Source organism: Petromyzon marinus, chromosome 2 (genome assembly GCF_048934315.1).
Source record: "Petromyzon marinus isolate PM22_M1 ecotype Great Lakes invasive population chromosome 2, UKy_Petmar_22M1.pri1.0, whole genome shotgun sequence".
Taxonomy (NCBI): Eukaryota; Metazoa; Chordata; class Hyperoartia; order Petromyzontiformes; family Petromyzontidae; genus Petromyzon; species Petromyzon marinus.
Window position 1 is genome coordinate 16,010,142 of NC_133668.1, and position 20,200 is coordinate 16,030,341.

The following is a 20,200-nucleotide window of genomic DNA, read 5'->3' on the forward strand; positions in this document are numbered from 1 at the left end:
TTTCCTGTTCATAAAGCCTTGCTGTAATTGGCACGCATAATAATTTTCACATTGTCGTCTTGCTCAGACGAGTATTGGGAAATGCTCAATCCAGTGGATATCCTACCTCACAAGTGGACATTCCACACTCCTATAATTGGCCCAATTTATCAAAATGACAACCTCTGTTTACTTTACAAAGCGGTATTAATTTTATTGACCCCAGAGGGATGACATCACTTACTAACCTGACATAATAATGACGGTAACATAATGGGGCACCCTTGCAGTCCACTCATGGCCAATGTCTAACTGCATCTGTCTCGTGTAACTGTTTCTGATAGTACGATTCCCAGTTCCACACGATCCTCTAGCCTACCCACAGATACGAATCTAAACCATATTTATCTGCAATGATGATTTGAAGCTTTCGTGACTGCAGGAATTACTCTTTGGTTCTTTCGGTAAAGTCACGTAGAAAAAAAAATTAAACAATAGAATACGACGTTTCGATTGCAACGTAAGCAATCGTCATCAGGTGTGTCTATGTTGTGTGTGTCTCTCTCTGTGTTTGTGTCTCTGTGTTGTCTCTCTCTCTCTCTGCTTGTGTGTCTGTCTGTGTGTCTCCGTGTCTGTGTTTTGTCTCTCTCTCTCAAATTTAGTTCTCCCTGATGACGACTGCTTGTGTTGCAATCGAAACGTCGTATTCTATTATTTATTTTATTTCATTTCTACGTGACTTCACCGAAAGAACCAAAGAGTTTATCTGCAATGGTTATGTCGACCACTGGTGATCCACAAGGCTGTGGGATGTCGGCTGGAGGTTGGGAACCACTCCCCTCGGAGTGAGAGTCCTTGGTCCATATACTCTTCTTTGATGTTATAGAGCTATAAATATGTTTTACCGGATGACCTATAATCCTTTAGCCAAACCATATGCTGGATAAATGAATGAGCATATGTTTGCGTGATGCAGAATACTCGTTTAAGAATTGGCATCGTTTTCAAGTGTAAGAGCCACTGAAATAGTCTAAAGAGCCATTCAAGCTTTACTCTGCTAAACAAAGCAGTTTTAGCATCATTACAATTGTACATTATATATTGTAACTTCTGCAAGGTTGTGAAACTATTGCTGAACATTCTCCATTGCTCTAATGTCATGTCATTATTAGCACGTGAATCGAGACCATGGTTAGTCAGTGTATATGCAAGCTGAAGACAACTATTTTTTTCTTGGGAGGAAAACAAAACCATGTTCAGCATTGAGTGCATCTCAGAGAGTTAGCTTTTGTGTGTTGTAAACACTTCTGTCGGAGTAAATGTCGAGGATTTATCAAAAGCGTGTAATGCTTTATGACCTGTAAGCTCTATATCCGACTTGGGCTCACTTTTTGTAGCAGAAATAGCGTTGTACGAACCCTCTAATGCCAGTCATAGCATCAAATCTATTAAAATTATGAAGCCGCTAACATTCTATATATACGGTATGAAAGCGTACACACGTGCTTGAACATTAAGAGTTTGTATGTATCACATGATGCAATGCACGGACTCTGGTAGTAAATATAGCCGTTGCTAAACATAACTGAATATGCTTTTAGGCGTTTTCCGCAACTATACAATGCTTTTATCAAGCGTCAACAGCTGCATAATAAAGAATATAAATATTTTACAACAAAAATAGCCTGTTATGTCGTTCTACCTTTAACGCTGCTTTCATTCGCGCTTCATATTGGAATGAAAAATCGCATGCAATGACGAGCGACGATTTTTTTTATATATATAAAAAAAACCAACACAAATAATAAAAGTTCCACTCCATTAAATTGTTATTCGAAGATGATCGCAAAAAAAAACAAAGAGAGCCACAGGGGCGAACCGGCATCCAAACTTCATTTCGCGTTCCCCCTCCTTTGTACCCACCGCGTTACCTAAACCGATCCTAACGATGGGTTTTGGTTGCTGCTGACACGCAGCCTCGAATTGGCAAGGGCCCTTCCTTGCAGCCAGCCTCCTCCGCCCCCCCCCGCCCTGCCCCATGCCAGGGGACCTTTAATGCAGTGAGGATCACCTGGGGCTTCCCTGGCAGTGGCAGAGAATCGCCCAGAGGGGGGCGGGCGGGCGGGGCTGGAGGGGGGGAGGACAAGCTGGCTGCCATTCACATCAGTGGGGCTGAGCTTACAGTCCTTGCAGCATGCGCGATAATGACGGTTTAATTAACACCTCCGCTTTTTCGTCGCACAAAGCCCAGCTCATTAGTGCACCGGGGAAAATGCGCCTCCTGTTAGTAAGAATATTGTACCCTTGGCTGTCAGAGGTTAATGACTAACTGAACTGTTTGATTACTTTATTAATTCCTGAAACCGATATGTAATAAATAAAATAAATATCTCGAAGTTGGGAGGGGCTAATACTATTGTCAACAGTCACTAGCGGGGAAATACAATTAAAACCTTATTTGTAAAAACAAAGGCGATATGTATGTAAGAAAGTATTGAAGAACATTTCGCTATTTTGGTGGATTCGTGGGTGAGACGTTGGTGTTGTTTGTTCAACGGTTTTATTCAACCGTTTTATTTAACTTTACTTGTGTTTGTCGTGGTCAAATCTTGTAATCAAAAGTTAGTCTGCTTCCTGTTGTCCAATCAATTCCAAAATTTGCACACGTACTCAGATCCGGTGACAATGCATGCCTGTATAAAAAGCGGCATCAATTAATCAATTAATTGCCTCCTTTCAAGAAAAAATAATAAAAAAATCTCACGACGTTTCGATCGTAACACAAGCAATCGTCATCAGGTAAAAAAAAATCGCTATTATTTCACCTGATGATGATTGCTTGTGTTGTGATTGAAACGTCGTGATATTTTTATTATTTTTTCTATCTACGTGGCTTTACCGGAAGACCCAAGGAATATTTAGATGCATTTCAAGATGTGAGGATTGACTACTGTCTTTGTTGCGTTGCTAGTCATGCATTAATTGTTTGTTGCGTTGCTAGTCATGCATTAATTGTTTAGATCCAGAACTCTGATATAGCGTGGAAAATCTGATGGAGGTAATATGTGGAGATGTGGATTGCCTGATAATTTTAGTCTGATTGAGTGCAGTAATTATATTATCAGTCTATTCTGCCACTGTTTTTCCACTTAATCTAGTCAACAAAATACGAGGAGCATTTTTTTTGTGATCACAAGACTTTTAAAACTTTTTGTATGCTCACGACATACTCAACACCAGAACCTTCATACATTATAAGTAATTCTAATTATTAAAATATTGACGTAAAGATTTCGTGACTGCACGAATTCATATTCTTTGGGTTTTTCGGTAAAGTCACGTAGATAGGTTCAATAAAAAAAAATATATAACAAAAAACTACGACGTTTCGATCGCAACACAAGCGTTCGTCATCAGGAAGACGAACGCTTGCGTTGCGATCAAAACGTCATCAGGAAGACGAACGCTTGCGTTGCGATCAAAACGTCATCAGGAAGACGAACGCTTGCGTTGCGATCAAAACGTCGTAATTTTTTGTTTTCTTTGAACCTATCTACGTGACTTTACTGAAAGACCCAAAGAATATAATTAATTACTTTCTTCAGTGGGATTTAAACGTTATATATTTTGGGAAAATATATTGCTTAGTTTTGTGGATTTTTTTACATATATATGAGTACTAGCTTTACTACCCGGCTTCGCCCGGGACTTGGATTCACCACTCCCGGCCACCTTTGTCGATGTTCACACACCACACCAAGTTACTCGTTTGAGGCTGAATCGACCCAGGGGAGGCCCAGGACCGGTTCAAATAATCGTCACCGGTGGTGGCTGTGAGCTGGAATCGAACTCGGGTCGCCAGGTTTAGTAGCGCAGCGCTAACCACTACACTACCGCTCCCCCCACACACACACAGACACAAACACACAGACAGCGCACTAACCACTACACTACCGCTCCCCCCACACAGACACACACACACAGACACACACAGACACAAACACACAGCGTGCTAACCACTACACTACCGCTACCCCAACACACACACAGACACAAACACACAGCGTGCTAACCACTACACTACCGCTCCCCCACACACACACAGACACACACACAGCGTGCTAACCACTACACTACCGTTCCACACACACACACGCGCTTGCTGCAGACACACACAACTTTCAGGGTGCGTGCGGCAGTAAACGACTGAAATAATAAAGCAATGCTGCGTGAAGAACGCCTTAGACCTGCAACACATTTGTATTTCACTTTACCCGTGGAGGGTTGGGGGGGTGACATCAGCAGGCACGCTGCGTGACGCTTCCACGTGCGCGGGTCACATGACAGATGTGACGTCACAGCTCACTTGCCGTGCAAAATATATCCATTATTGCGCCCCCCCGCCCCCCCCCCCCCAAAAAATACAAAAGTCTATTTTTATACTTTTTGCATGGTGTACAGTCTGGAAACTACCAACATTCCAATTTTCAAGTTTGTTGCATGTCGGGAAGTATGCTAAAAATTTCGAACAGACATATTCACAAATTTCACTTTCATTTACTGTATATATATAGATCTTCTAAGTGGTCTTGCTCACAGCTCAGCAAGAAGTCACAACAGCACGTACAAGTCACAATGCTTCACTGAAAAGTAAGAAAAATCGCACCTTTCCTATGTCCATTATTGACTTTTTATAAAATAGCGATATAAATATTTCAATTTACATCGACTGTCTTCAAACTTTAAGCTAAACTTCAGACTTCAGCAGAATACAGAAGTATTAGATTTGGATGTGACATGATAATAATTATCACACTACTCCTGATAGTGCCATTCTTTTGACATCGCGAAATTAAATTGTTTTCTAAAGATCTAAAAACGTGTCTCGGCGTGTGGCTATCACGCTGAACACCAACATACTGTAATTTGTGTTGCTCGCAGTATAACGCCTAATGTAGGATTACACTTCAAGGTGTCACTTTTGTTTTGTCATATCGTGACAGGTTGTTACCAAAAATATCTGACTCATAAACACCAACACGAAGGTACTGGACCGTGGGCTACACGAGTCCACCTCCAACCTATGCCACATTAACGCAACCACCGCTTTCACAGACAGTTTTCATTCCCACTCTGGGGTTAAAGGACCTCATTGCAGCTTAGTGCTAAAGTCCTGATGATTAGTGATGAGTCAAATTCACGGCGAGGAAACTACGGCAATCTCAAGAATCACTCTTAAGTGTCGAGTCTCGCTCGTTAACATTTAATCCCAATTATATACCTAGGGAAAGCCTCACTGAGTCTCGAGACGTTTTCAGGAGGATACTGCATTCCGATGTTTGACTGCTTTTATTAACGAGTACTTGACATCTGGGAGAATGTCAGAGGATCCACTAGAAAACCTACACGTGAATGCGAGGAAGTAACACGCAGCACTGCCATCTACTGGCCACGTCATACTCCCACGCTTACAACACCTGGAAAGCCCCGTTGGCCAACCTGCTTATGTATGTATGTTAACCTTCTTTGGCACCGTACGAAGCCAATCATGCTCATCGAAGGTGGCGGGGGAAGGACAACAAAAGCAGTTCTAAAGAAATTAAGTTTCAATCTAAAATTTACATTGCATAGCTTTAGCTGCTTAGCTTCTGAAACCCTACGAGATCAGGCAGATATGGAGAGACTAGATAGCGGTACACTCTTTTCCCAGCTGCACTAATCGGTGTCGGCTTTGTGATTGGCAGCAAATTTCATAAAACGTGTCACCAAAAATAAACCGTTGAATGCAAAATATAAATTCATAATTATGGTTTTGTGGGTTAGATCGCGTAAATATATAAATGCGTCGTTAAATCCGCCACCACCCGACACAGCCAACTAGTAAGGGTTGTCACGTAAACAGAAACATGCCAATTCGTCACTAGTACAGCACACCGGTGTGTTGGACAGCCAAGCCACAACATTTACAATCTTGAGTACGACGTTTCGCCAGTAATTACAACTAGCTTCATCAGGCGACAGCCAGATTTGTGGAGAAGTCCACCTGTTTCGTTCCTTATATAGAGGCGTAGATGTGGTGACCACGCTTCTGCGCTCTTGAGTCAATATACATTTTGCATGCGCATTATGCGAAACGTCGTACTCAGATTGTGTACTGGTGACGAATTGGCATGTTCTGTTTACGTGACAACACTTACGAGTTGGCTGTGTCGGGTGGTGGCGGGTTTAACGACACATTTATATATTTACGCTACGCGATCTAACTTGAAAAACAAAAACCTCCATTATGTATGATATTGGTCGCGAAAGCCTCCTGCGTGTTAAACCAATATATAAATTGCCCGCAGAATTATTCACGCAGGAAAGCCACACCAAATCGAAATTCATTTTTTTTTCAAGGGAATCCTGCAATGCAATTGATTGGCCAATACTAATGACATCGGGAGAAAAGAGAAAACTCAGAGGAAACCCATGCAGAACGAGGAGAGATCACACAAACGCTACGTGGAAAGGCACCCGAGTCAGGAAACGAACGCAGGTGCTTGTTGCTTTGCGGCATATTCTTGGTTCTTTCGGTAAAGTCACGTAGAAGGGAAATAATACAATAATAACAATAAACAATAAAATTAGCAAGACGTTTCGATTGCAACACAAGCAGTCATCATCAGGTTTTTTTATATTATTATTTTATTATTTCCCTTCTACGTGACTTTACCGAAAGAACCAAGAATATGAATCCCTGCAGTCACGAAAGCTTTAAATCGAAGCTTTGCGGCATGTTGTTAACCACTTTACCACCCTGCCAATATTAATAATATTTGTATCATATTTGTATCATATAGGGTTCTGCTTTTTTTATTCCAGTAAATAAGTGTTGATAGACCTTGCTCTAATTTATTGAGCTCCTGGAAAATAAGTAGGCACTGTGTCTGACATTGGAAGGTTACTGGATTAATTCCTAGTTTGGGGTCAACTCGGTCCATCATCTCTCCTGGGTTGATAAAATACATACTACTTTGTGAGAAGTCTTCAGTGCATGTATAACAATTGAGAAACCTTTATTTGACTTGTATTCGGTGGTATTAAAATATGGTTTATATATACCTACATACTCCGTGTGGGCTATACACTTGATCTTTGCATAGGTTACATTGTGGCATGTTTCATGGTTTAGTTAATTCAATTAGTATAAATTGGTTCGTGTCATTTGTCTTAAAGTCGCTAATTGCAGCTTCGAATGTTCAAGTGCTCAGCATCGAAGTAACCGTTTGCAGCACTCGTATCTACGCTCTCTTAATGAGAACGTTAAGTCCTCCTTGTCGGCCTAATTGGCCATTTAGCATTTGTGCTGAATCACTGCGGACTTTGATGTGTGTTTTGGTGTTGATGTTTCTCCACGCGCGTGCACAATTTGGCAGCTATTATTGAGATGCTTTTCAACACTATGTTTGCAAAAGTTGCACAAATGATAGCGCCGCATACAAGTCCAGCGGGTTTCCGAAAGGAGTTTCTCCAATTTACTCAGGGCCACATTGCAGTAGGCCTCTTAAGAGTGCATGCCTTCATTGTACACATTTTGGCAGCGATTTTCAAGCAGATATTTATACTATTACGGTGGAGCGTTGACACAGCAGATCAAACACCACGCTTTGAACCCACGCGAAATGGGTTCAATTCCAGGGCAAGCATAAACTAACGAGCTCGCACTGACCAACGTGCTGAAATAATGTCAATAAACCCCCGTGACCGTCACGCTATGGGGGAGGCCTTCATCCAGCAGTGGATCGACAAATTACGTACGTTATTTATATGTATCGCTCTCAGACATCAACCGTTCACAAAGCAGCTGAAATGTGCATCACTCATTTGTGTTGTCGGCCTTGTGACACTGGTGTCAATTGCACATTCCTGCATGAGAACTTGTCGCGTAAAAAACAACACTTGCATTGACTCGCCACAGAGTGGTACACCATTTAGCTATTCCAGGAGAGATTTTTGTGCAGTCGCTCTCCAACGGCGAACTGAATGCCGGGTAGGCACTCTGCCTCTGTGCCACACGGCCAGCCCGTTTGGGGAAGCATTTACAAGGAATGACATTGTATCTTCCGTCTCCCTCCTGACAGGCAGAGGAGGAGGAAAGAAGGAAGTCAGGAGGCGCAAGAGCAGCTGTCCATGAAGAATGTTGGCAAACATTTATGATTAGAGGACATGGAACTAGATTTTGGAAAGTTTAATTTGACATAACCGCTGTTACTGTATGCAGTCCATTACTTCCTTTATTCAGTGAATGTCGAGAAAAAATACCTATATAAATCTTTGTGTGAGAAATTTATACTGTAAAGTCATGTTATATATATTTACATATAACGCGTGTTATATTTAAAAATAGCTGAATCGAAAAATTAGACTTTCTGCGTTGTGCTTACTCTAAGTGGGTGTCTTGTTAAAGCTTACAATTTAAGTCAGCTGAGAATCTCCGTCTTCTGCCGAGCCCCACATGTCGCATTCAGAAACACGCTGACGTCCCTATCCATCGACACATGCACACTCACAGCCCTTTTGTTAATCCACTGCTGGCTGAACGCCAATAGCAGATTGACAAAAGGGCTGTGTACTGCCGGATAAGGGCTTCCCGTCGCCGTGGTGGCCATAGGGGTAACATTTGACCATACTTCACGTTGACCAGTTCGAGTTGGTGAAGGCGTGGGGTATAGACGGGGGTGGCTGGGGGGGGGGTGACATTGTACTGGGTGGGCCATAAGTAACTGCCTGATTTGTTTAGCCTAAAACTTTTGAAAAATGAAATAAAACCCACACTCTAATTGATGGTAACTTCTTGAATTCATGGAGATTCGATATAATTACGTATGAAACCCGAGAACCTGCAATTGTGTTTGCTGATGAAGCCGCTAAGGTGAAAATGGGATTGCTCTGACACGATTACATTTGTAATTAAAGCATCGTCTTTGGTCTGCAAGTTCAGTGAAAGCACGTGAGTACTCTGGGCAGCTTTGATGGTCTCTGGGCTGCAATTCTTGCATTAGCTGAATCTTATCTGGTAAAAAGATGCGAGTCCTCCTACCAAGATTCGCCGCAGCGACCGTTGAGTGGAGGGTCTTCTCGTCGAAATTTCGGGGTTCTCGTTAACACTCTCCCTTAACTTGATCAATATAAGTCAGAGATTGACAGGCTGGAGGTCTGCCAACACGACGCTTTACATCCTCCGTTGTTCCCGATTCTCGAAATCGGGAAAATCAACGCTCGAATACAGTGCAGGTCTTAAAATATCTGCGATAGTCTCCCTGTTGTGTTGAAGTAATTGAACAATTGTTTTGTGAAATAAATGTGCAACTAATCTTGCACGCTGCTGAGATAAATACCGGTTCATCGTAAACTCCCAGGCTTCTACTTTATTTACGCAACAACAACAAACATCAACATAATAATTTCACACAAAATACCGCTATTTCAAATCGGGTAGTTACTTATGGGCCACCCTCTCCATTACAACAATGGATTTTTTTGCTAAACTGCCCTCTGCTGCCCACAACGTACTCATTCGACACAGCGCTGCTGTGCACATTGGCCACGCTGCGGCACTGTGCGGTGGAAGTGACGCCACCTACCAGGCATTGACAACTTGGCGTGAATGGTGAACATGTGCTCGGTGGGTGTCTCAGGTGCAGTTTACTACCAATTTACATCCCATCTGCCCCCCACACCTCCCACCCCGTATATTGTATAGCACGTGTTTCAGAAGGAACAATAACAGAGAAATTTGGAATTTTAGAGCAGCGGCTTTTTTTTTGCCTTTGGACAAAGACGGTCACTTGCATTTCGCGCTTTCAGATGCGCTTCTGCGACCGTCTTGAAAGCTCTTCTTTCGATATTAGGAAGCCACTAGAGCTATGTACTTTTACATTTTGATTGAAAAGTCATTTCTTTAGGACTGCTTTTTTTTTGTTTCGTTTGGTGTCCTTCCCCCGCACCTCCGATTAACATGGTTTGCCTACGTACTATGCGAAAGACGTTCAACATACATACATGCATGCATAAATGCAAGATGCTCTGCAGGACTGTGGGACGCGGGGAGTCCTGGGAAAAAAGGGAGGTTTATTTATGTTATACACGGCCAAGCAGTTAGCGTGATCACCGCTCGTTGTAGAGGTTCATGATTCGAATCCAGCAGAAGCAGCAGCCCTGGTTATTGCTGCAGGGTGTTTGAACCATGAAAGTACAATTCCACCTGCTTAAACAGTGGCCATTAAAGAGTCGCATCGCGTGTCGGCATCCAAATTCCCTAAATTTGACCAATCAAATGCCCGCGAATTACGCAATTGAAGTTACACAAAGTGGAATTGAAGTAACACAAATTGTATCTCGGGACAATCCTGAAATATTCATGAGATTTTTTTTGGGTAAACAAGCGAAATAAAATAATACAAATAAACATATATAGAGAGAGATGTAGTCAACCTCGATACGGGAGCAAAGGGGTAATATCCCACTAAGCAAAGGTTCACTGAGGGCTTCCAAGGAAAGCCTTTGTAGCTGGAGTGCAGATTGAATGGAGGGGAGGAGAGCGAGGCCAGAAAGAGTGCATTCCTGAGACTGAACAGGAATTTTGAGTCAGTGGAGGGCTTAGACTATTGGGGCGATGTGGTCTTATTTATGGGTACTGTTGAGAATTTCTGGCCGCGGTATTTTGTATCATTTGTTGTTTTGAAATCAGGAATTTAGGAAGTCCGTCGAGGAGAGAGTTGCAGCAGTCGAGTCAGGATATGATGACGCGCATTGACGAGAAGATCATGGCAGATGCAGGAGATGAAGTTAGACGTGAGCCTTTGACTTATATCGCTTCAACTACATAAGAGGGTTGGAACAGTGGTTAGCACAGTGCACTGTGAACCAGACAACCTGAGTTTGATTCCCAGCCACGGGCAACATCAGTGGAGGAAGATATATGAAATAATCGTGGCCCACTATTCACGTTGTGAAGTTTTGTCAAACAGCCTCAGTGTCGTGGAGAGGCCTTAGACCAGCTGTAAATGGATAGCATGGCTCTACAGTTTTATAGTTACTATAGTCAATAAGCTAGGTAAGCTTTAAACACGTAGCACTGCAATTGTAAAGGAAATTTACAGCAGGTCGCACGTTTGACAACATGATTTGAAACGTTGCCACGTTGTACTTTCATGGTGAATTTTCATATTACAGTAAATAAATAATTCACGGTACTGTAATTGATTCATAGCCATCACTGATGCTTTTTTACTATTTCATGTAAATCAGTGCATATGCCACCATGCATTTGGTGCATTTTGGAACAACAACAAATCACCCTGCGCTCAATGGGTTATCCATCCCATATTTAAGTGCATCGTGTGTAACTTATTGCTTGATTCAAGTTTTCCCCAATGAAATGTGAATGGAGCAATGGCCTATTGGATGAGCACACTGTGCTTTGAACCTGGAAAGTTAGACTTTGCCGGGCACGGATAATATCAGTCGCAAAGTGATCTCTGAACCGGTCCTGGTTCCCAAGCCCACCCTTCACCAATGCTTACTGATCAGTCCGGTGCAGTAGGGTGAAACACTGCCCATGACCGACATGACATGGGGCGGTCTTCATCCGGCAGTGGATTAACATAGGGCTGTACGTGATTGTTTCACTTTGAAGTGAGCTATGGCTTTGAAACTGCAGTGCCTTGTATGTGTGTACGTACGAGGCGCGGGTGTCTGTGTGCCAATTTACGCCGGGCGTATCCCTTCACGTGGCTCGGAGGATTGGCTTTGAATTGGCGCCCGCGTCTGCTGACGTTGACCCCTAGCGGTGATGCGCTCAATACCCCGTAATGAGCCGATCAACCCCCCCCCCCCAATCGGGGGTCTCGCCGCGAGGCCGCGGCGCGTCGCAGGTAACCCGCGTGCCCACACGGCGCATGATGTTACGCATTATGAAAGCTATTACTAGCTCGGATTATTAGTCCTGCCTAATGATGATTCCGATGCGGGGTGATCTGTCAGACCCCCGCTGCATCACCGGCGCTCTCAAGACAGGAAGATAATTGCCCCCCCTCCCCTTCTGCCCTGCATCGGAGGCTCCCTTGGGAATTGCCTCCCGCCAGCATTCGAATGCAAACGGTGCGGGTGCCAGGTGCCCACCGAACTTCTTTTCGGCCGAGAGGAGGAAAGGCGCACCACGTGCATACATGGAGGCGAAGATGTTGCCGTGCAAGATCTGCTCCTGCATTTTAGTTTTTTTTAGATATCGAGTGCGCAGGCGGTGGAACTGCACCAGGGCGGCTCGCATTTTGTTTACTTTTACTCACAATTATAATCCAAGTCCACTCTTGGTATCTTGTCATGTGACGCCCATGTAGATCTCTCACTGTGGCCAGTGCATTTTGTGTCCGTGACCAACTCCAGAAGATGGCATCACCGAACTCCTTCCAAAGTCACTTCACTAAAGTCTCTTCATACACGCGACCTGTCATTTGAAGCTCTGTCGTCCCGACAGGTCTGTTCCTTTCACCTGAAGAAGGCCACTTGTGTTGTGGCCGAGACGTCGTGAGAATGTTATTGTGTTATTTTATTATTTTATTATTTTATTCTCATTCTACGTGACTTTACCGAAAGAACCAAAGAAGCGGTTGTATGCTCCACAGAAATATGTTTACAATTTCGGAACGTCAGCCTCTTCTCAGAATAAATGCGTTTCATCACGAATCTGTTCAATCTGAACCTTAAACGTGTCGCGGTGTGAGGTTCTGTTCACATGGACGCAATGATATCACTTTGAAGACACTGCAATTAAAACACTTTTTTTAACACTATCCCGAATTTAAATCCTAAAGGTGATAAGCATATCAAGGTATATAACTACTGGTGTTAAGAGCGTACAGCGTGTTTACAGTCAAACAAGTGTGGGTGAATGTACATCACAGGCTGTTTACACAAAACAACAAATAAATACCCCCGTAGATATCTACCCAAGGTGTGTATTCTGGGCCCTCTTTGTCACATTTTTTAAAGGTTTGTTAATCATAAATTAAACTTAAAATCACAGGAACATTCGACTGACGTTCCTCCCTACAGGGATGTGTTGAAAAGTACATCAATGATGCGGCAGTGACATTAGTGTAACGAGGTGATTAAAAAAACAATTCTCGCGAATGAAGCTTCAAACACATGTCAGTTTCCGAAGAGACACACAGCTTTGTAGGTACGTACCGAAAGGATAGTTTGTTTTATACGAATATTGGATAGGTTTTTTTTTATTCAATGATGTGCATCAATCTGCCCAAGAACACTTCATGTTTGTAGGAATACTATACAATCCCTTAAAAACTAGTCACATGTATTACTGCATAGGCTACGAATAGTGTCCAAGCTTTTATATCTTGAGACAAAATTGACAATGAAATACTTTCAGAATGTACGTTTACGCTGCATACCAGCTCAGTTAGGACACGTGGGGTAGGTCGCGATTGCCCTGAACAGTATGAAGGCTCCCTCGTGGAACTGGCTTGTGTTGTTTGCGAGTGTTTCTGCTGCATTATTACATGAAATGTGGGCGGAGAGTGTGCAACGCAATATATCCAGCAACAACAAAAAAAAACCTCCACCAGTCTGTGCTCAAAACGACCACAAAAATTGGCCACACCTCTGGGTCATCGTTTGGGACAACTTTTGGCCGAAAACATCCCCTCCCCCACCTCCCCAGGAAAGGCGGCTTTTCCTTTCAGTTACAGATGGGATTCGTGAAGTTCATCATCCGCATCGTCACGAATATTTGGAGGTCTACTTTGCTATAGAATCATATCACATCTCAGCTATTACTTGCTACTGACTCGGTACCGATCACTCTGCCCATGCGCTACTGTGTATTTAAAAAGTTAAGTCGTCTTATAGCAATATCAAACAAATATGTTGGTAGGTGGGGGGGGGTGGGAAGGTTGGTATCCTGGGATGTCCATCTACGACACCGACTGTGGTTTTGACCCTGCCTCTAGCACAACCATGAAGTGGCCCGCTCTTTAATTACGGAGCGACATCGCAATAGCGAGAGAGAGATAGAGAGACAATGAGCGTGGCTACCGCGGCCACGCTTGACGCAGGCCGCCGAGACTCCGGTTTGTGCGCGGATGATGGAGCAGCCAGGGTGACATCTGCTACGCCGCAGCACCACGCTGGCTTTTATAAAATCCACGTCGGCTCGCATCACGCGTCATGGGGCGATCCGTAACGGAGGAGAGCAACTGCAGCACGTGGAGGCCCTGATGGTGTCTGTTGTCTGTGTGGGGTGGGGGGAAGGGGGGGAGCGGTGGTGCAGCGGTTAGCGCGCCGCGCTGCGAACCCGGCGACCCAAGTTTGAGTCCTGCTCACGGCCAACTCAGCTTCAAATGAGTACCTGCTAGGGTTGATCACTAGTAACACATTGCCCCAGCAGTCTCGCTGGCCTCGTACGGGAGATCTTCGCCTGTGTAGAGAGGAGGAGATGTGAGTTTAAGACAGAGTTCTTCGGATTGATTTTGTTTTCAGAGACAGGCGATTGTTGGGAGGTAATAACGCGTATTGCTTGCCCCTCCCAAACGCAGCAACTGTTCCACGTGTTTACAGCAACATTTAAAAAAGGGTTATATACGCGGATGATTTGTGTTCCGTTAATTAGGCTTTCATTTACACTAATGCCTTTTTAGAAGAAGCAAAAAAAATGCATTAATTATGCCTATCAGGTTATTAATTTAGGGAACAAAAGTTCAAATAAACATGAATGTTCCGAAAATGATGACTTGTAAACCTGGCATTAAATGCCATTAATTAGCAAGTGTGCATCGAGAAAAACTTATAATTGCCTATGAAATTAAGCGCTGATCAGCTTCCCGATGCAAACATTAAACGTATAGATCGGGAAAACCAGTAAGTTCGAGGGCTGTGCTAAACGTGGGCTCCCGCGATGACAAATGACTGCTTTCACTCCTGGCTTCCACAACAACAACAGCCATTCGCCACTAAGTGGCGGTGACGTCACTACAACGCTCGTGCCAGGCTACGTGCACGTTAAGGCCACGTGAATTGTCGAACTCCCGCTGGCAGGAGGTCACGGGACAGGACCCAGGTGCCATGGGTCGACTGACTGAGATGTGGCTTCCACAAAGACAAAGATTCCCCGTATGGCCTGAACAGACTGTTGGGGCAAGTGCTGTTAGCAAGCACCTATGAAGGCCGGCACAACACACGAGGGGGTGGGTGGCCAACACCCCGCCCGGCCGCCTTTGTCTCCCTAGTGGCAATGTTTACACATCGCACCAGGTATTAAGTTTAACTTGAGTCGACCTAGGGGAGGCCCAGGACCGGTTCAAATAATCGTCAACGGTGTTGGCCGTGAGCGGGTATTGAACCCGGGTGGCCAGGTTCGTAGCGCAGCGTAGCGCTAACCGCTGCACTGCCACTTACACGCACGCACGCGTACACACGCAAACGTAACGGCTACACACGCCACGAAATCCACACACACACATACCTACGCAGCTCTAATGCGTATGCTTTCGTGTCGTTCAGGAACTGAAGAAGCTGCCAACAAGGTGGAGTCAAACGTCGGACATAATGCCGAACAATCAGTCAGAAAACACATCGGAGCAATGTGAATTATCCGCGTGCACATTATGCCTGTGGGTGCCGTGTATGTGTGTGTTAGTGTGTGATTGTGGGGGGGGGGGGGGGGCGGTAGTGTGGCGGTTAGCGCTACGCTGCGCTACGAACCTGGCGACCCGGGTTCGATTCCCGCTCACGGCCAACACCCCGTGACGATTGTCTGAACCGGTCCTGGGCCTCCCCTAGGTCGAGTCAGCCTCAAATGAGTACCTGGTGCGGTGTGTGAACATCGCCACCGGGGAGACAAAGGCGGTCGGGCGTGGTGCTGACCACCCACCCCCCTCGTGTACCGGTCCGGCCTTCGTAGGTAGCTCGCGAACAGCACTTGCCCCAAAAGTCTGTTACAGGCTACACGGGGGGACCTTCGTGTGTTCGTGTGTGATTGTCCACATACTAATTACTACACCATTCCACGCCAGCGTATTCATTTCGCCTTGTCTAAATTGACACTTGACACAGAGTGCGAGAACGGGTGGTTGTTTGCGCGAGACTGTGGTACGGGTTGGCGGTGGGGGGGGCATGCAGGATTCTTTGCCCTCGCTGTATTTTGGGTTCCGGATATTTTGTAATTCGTACACGGGTATCGAGTGAGGCTTGGCACGGTGCCCAACAAAAGCTGAACTCTGTAAGCTGCGCGAAGGCTTTGCGGCGTGTGCAGTATTCACTTACCGCCGCGTACCGATATGTATACGCCGCGGCTTTGTACACAGACTCTGTTGCCTTTGCTGGAAAGGCAACTTAACAACAACAGGAAACACTTTAATCATACATTGTCGACGAATCTTGATACGTAACAAACAAAAAAAACTCGGCGGATTTATTCTCGCGATGATAGTTTTTTTTTTTTTAAAAGTGCAAACATGAAACACCACACCGCGGTCGTCATACACAATGCCGAATAATAAAACACCTATCATCAGGCTAAATATTGTCTACATTCTGTATCCGTCGGAACACGTGAGACGCTGTTGATGGCGATGGTTGTGCTGCGTGCGGGCTCCATCCTCAGCATCGTGTCGTCTTCATCAAAGCACGGGGCACGCGCCTCCACTGGCAATCAATGTCCTTGGCAGAGAAACTCCTTGCGTGAGTGGAGAGATACAGAGAGAGAGAGACAGACAGAGAGGTCGTGTCTCCTGCACCTGGGCGAGAACGGTCCCTTCATATCTGGGGGGGGGGGTGGGGGTAGAACTCGCCACGGCGGCGACAGAGAGTCCGACCTGATAGGTCGTGCCCCACCAGCTCGGTGCGGCTATTTGGGCCAATCGGCGGAGCATTGCAACGTCCGCTCGCGTTCCCGAAAGCCGAGTGGAAAGGGTAACGAGGCGAGGTGCCAAAGTGACCAGGGGATCACGGCTTCGGGAGGCGCGGTCTCTCCCTCCCCTCCGCCTCCACACACACTCACATAATCACGCACACACTCACATACTCTCACACACTCACATACTCTCTCACACACACACTCACATACTCTCACACACACGCGCACACTTTCGCACACTCGTGGTGCCTCTCGCCTCCCGACTCTTGGCAGAGTCGCGTCGTGAACGCGGCCACGTTGCGCGGCGCCCACCGTTAAGAATGCAGCTGGCACAGGTCTGCTTTGCTCCCGCCTCCATCAAACTGGCGCCGGGCTTTCCCACTTTCGCAAATCGGTTACATCATCATCACCACCACCACCAACACCAGCAGCACAACAACAACCACCACCACCAGCAGCAGCAGCAGCAACCAGCGTTTGATGTGGAATTGTCTTTGAGGGATGATCCACGCACGTTCCCAGGCGACGCGGAGCGGGCGGGCGCTCTTCACAAACTCACCCTCGGCATGAGCGGGCAGCCGGGGCTCTTCTCCTTGACGCCCTCCAAGGACAATCACCCCGAGGAGCCCCAGCAGCAGCAGCAGCAGCACCAGCAGCAGCAGCAGCAGCATCACCAGGGCAGGATCCCCCTCTACTTCGGGGAGCTGAGCTGCGAGGCGCGCCACGCATTCGAGGAGAGCGCCGACCGCTTCGCCACCCAGGCAGCAGCCGCCAGTGGCGGAGGCGTCATGTTCCCGTACGTGGGGCAGCAAGTGGCGGGCAGCCACCCGGCATTCCCCATGGGCAGCCCTGGCCGCTACGTGTCGGCGCAGTCCATGCTGTCTGGCGGCCCTTACGGCACCTTCCTGACACCCTCGGCCAGCGCGCAGCCCTTCCCTGGGTACTCGTACCCGCAGCAGTACCCGCACGGGTACCATCAGGGTGGATCCTTCTACCCACTGGGGCCGCCGCAGCCCGGGCTAGTGCCGGGCAAGGCGCACGTGTACCTGTGCAACCGCGCGCTCTGGCTCAAGTTTCACCGCTTTCAGACGGAGATGATTATCACGAAGCAGGGCAGGTGAGCGCACCGGTGGTTCATCCTGCGCGCACATGTGCACTGCATGCGCGTCCGCGTAATAACAGCGTGGACCAGTTAGACTATATACAGAAAAACACTCTTATTCCGCGTGCCTGCGTCTACGTGCTTTTGTTGTTACACTCTGGATCAGTAGATGTATATGTACGGCAAGGTTTACTCATTCTGTGCCCATGTGTAGACGTGTTTATTTCATACCACCGTGGATCATTAGACTTCTGCACGGCACAGGGTACTCGGTGTGTGTATATATATACGTCGTGTATTAACACCGCCGATTGCTGTATGCACGGCAGAGTGCTCACTCCGTGCACGCGTGTAAATGTGACGTGTCTGAAATAACACTCCCAATCATTCAAACAATTTACGCTTAAGAACGAATTTTCGTACGCGTACGTACGATATGTCTGTGTAATTGCACCATCAACCGTCAATCATTCCGGCGTGGCGCTCATTCAGTATGCTTATCGATGTATATATATGTAAAGTGAGCCTCCGTGATCACCAAAACAATAAGGACGTCTTCTTTGGAAAGTCAACATTCGTTGGAAAGTCAACGTGGAATGATTCTTCTTTCGTATGGATTAATAGCAGCAGATTAAACATGCAATTTTAGATGTGTTATCCACTCAATTGTCTGTTTAGACGCAGACTGGATCTCGTCCGTCAACGCCTTTAAAGTCGTGAAGGCAGCGGCGGCGGAGTGTTCACAATTTGGTGGTCGATGGTTTGGGATTCGTGGCCGTACTCGCGGGCCGCCGAATCTTCGATGCGCCATTGTGCACCAGGTGGACGCATTAGCCATGCCCGCTCCTGATTCGGTTGATGGTCGACCATCAGGCGCGTGGAAGGTTAAAACCGGGAGGTTCGACGGTAGGGTCCTGCATGAGACGTTTATTTTTGACGTCGGCCGCAGTTCATGGACTTGGCCACCGCCGTTGTAATGCGGAACTTCACCACGCTCAGGGCCTGCAGCGAAATATCTCGCTTGAATATCGTGAATATATATAGATAATCAGTGCGACACACTCACTCCGTGGGCTCGTGTTTGTATACGTGTCTAATGTTTATATATATGTGTCGAATGAGACCATCAAACACTGTCAATCGTTCTAACTACAATACAACGAAGTGCCCATTGTATGTGCAATACATCATTGACAACAATATCGGTTGATCAAAGCTATATCTACAACCAGCTACGAGTCCGTATTGTTCACTCAGAATCTCTATATTTTTAAAAAAAATGTATCTTCTTGCCATCGTTTACGTTCGTGTTGTTTCAATCGTCATTCGTTTTATCCCACCCCGCCGTGTTGTATTTACGTATTTTTGGTTGTCATTTTTATACTTCACGTGCAATAATCATACCCCGCCCCCCCCGCGTCGCGCAGAGACACCTCGCGACTCAATTGTCTTGCAGACAGAGGTCCACCCACCCTCGCGACGATAATGATGAAGAACCACGACAAATATAGACATCTGGTGTTATCTTTAAGGGAATTAAACGACTACCAGTGATATTTAATATATATTTATGAACTATGCACGTTCCTATAAAAAGAACGATTTGAACGTATACGTGGTCTTAAAATAAGCGAGTTATCGGGCTTCGTGTCCGGTGTGTAAGCCATTGGCATCTGGCAGCACTTTTTTTGTTTACAATATCCACGTCTTTATTTCGTTACTTGAATATATTTGTCGGGGGTGTCTAGGGCGGACGTGATGTTTCAATACAAGCGCGCAAGAAACGCGATGTGAATTAAAATATGAAACAATAGTGTGGTTGTTTCATCATTCAATAATGCAATTTAATTCCGATCCGAATTATTATCCCACATTTAAATATCAACATGTTTTTTTTGGAATCTTTATTGTTAATTTGGCGAAGTAAAAAAAAACACGCACAAAAATCAATCTGTGGAAAGATTTAAATCAACTTACATTTAACTCAATCTAAATAACCAATTTACCTGTTGTAGTAGTAATGATAATAGCAACCAGGGAAGAAACACACATCTCTCTCTCTCTGGACCCGAGAGAGGCCGCTGGTTGTGTTCCGTCAATGTCTTTGAATTAAAAAAGACACCCAGCGCCCGTTATTCCCAGACACAGCGTATATGCACCCACCTTCGCAATTACAAGCGCAACTGTTGTCGCGTTATTCG

General features: G+C 45.7%; 1 protein-coding gene across 1 annotated transcript in view; it reads left to right on the top strand.

Annotated features, from left to right (window-relative positions):
• Positions 1–16,034: 16,034 nt before the first annotated feature.
• Positions 16,035–20,200, top strand: part of LOC116946159 (T-box brain protein 1-like) — a 33,316-nt gene continuing 29,150 nt past the window's right edge. Inside the window, exon 1 of the mRNA XM_032961084.2 lies at positions 16,035–18,014. Within this exon, the coding sequence (XP_032816975.2) occupies positions 17,218–18,014 (797 nt within the window). The 5' untranslated portion in view covers positions 16,035–17,217. The remainder of the gene's footprint in view (positions 18,015–20,200) is intronic.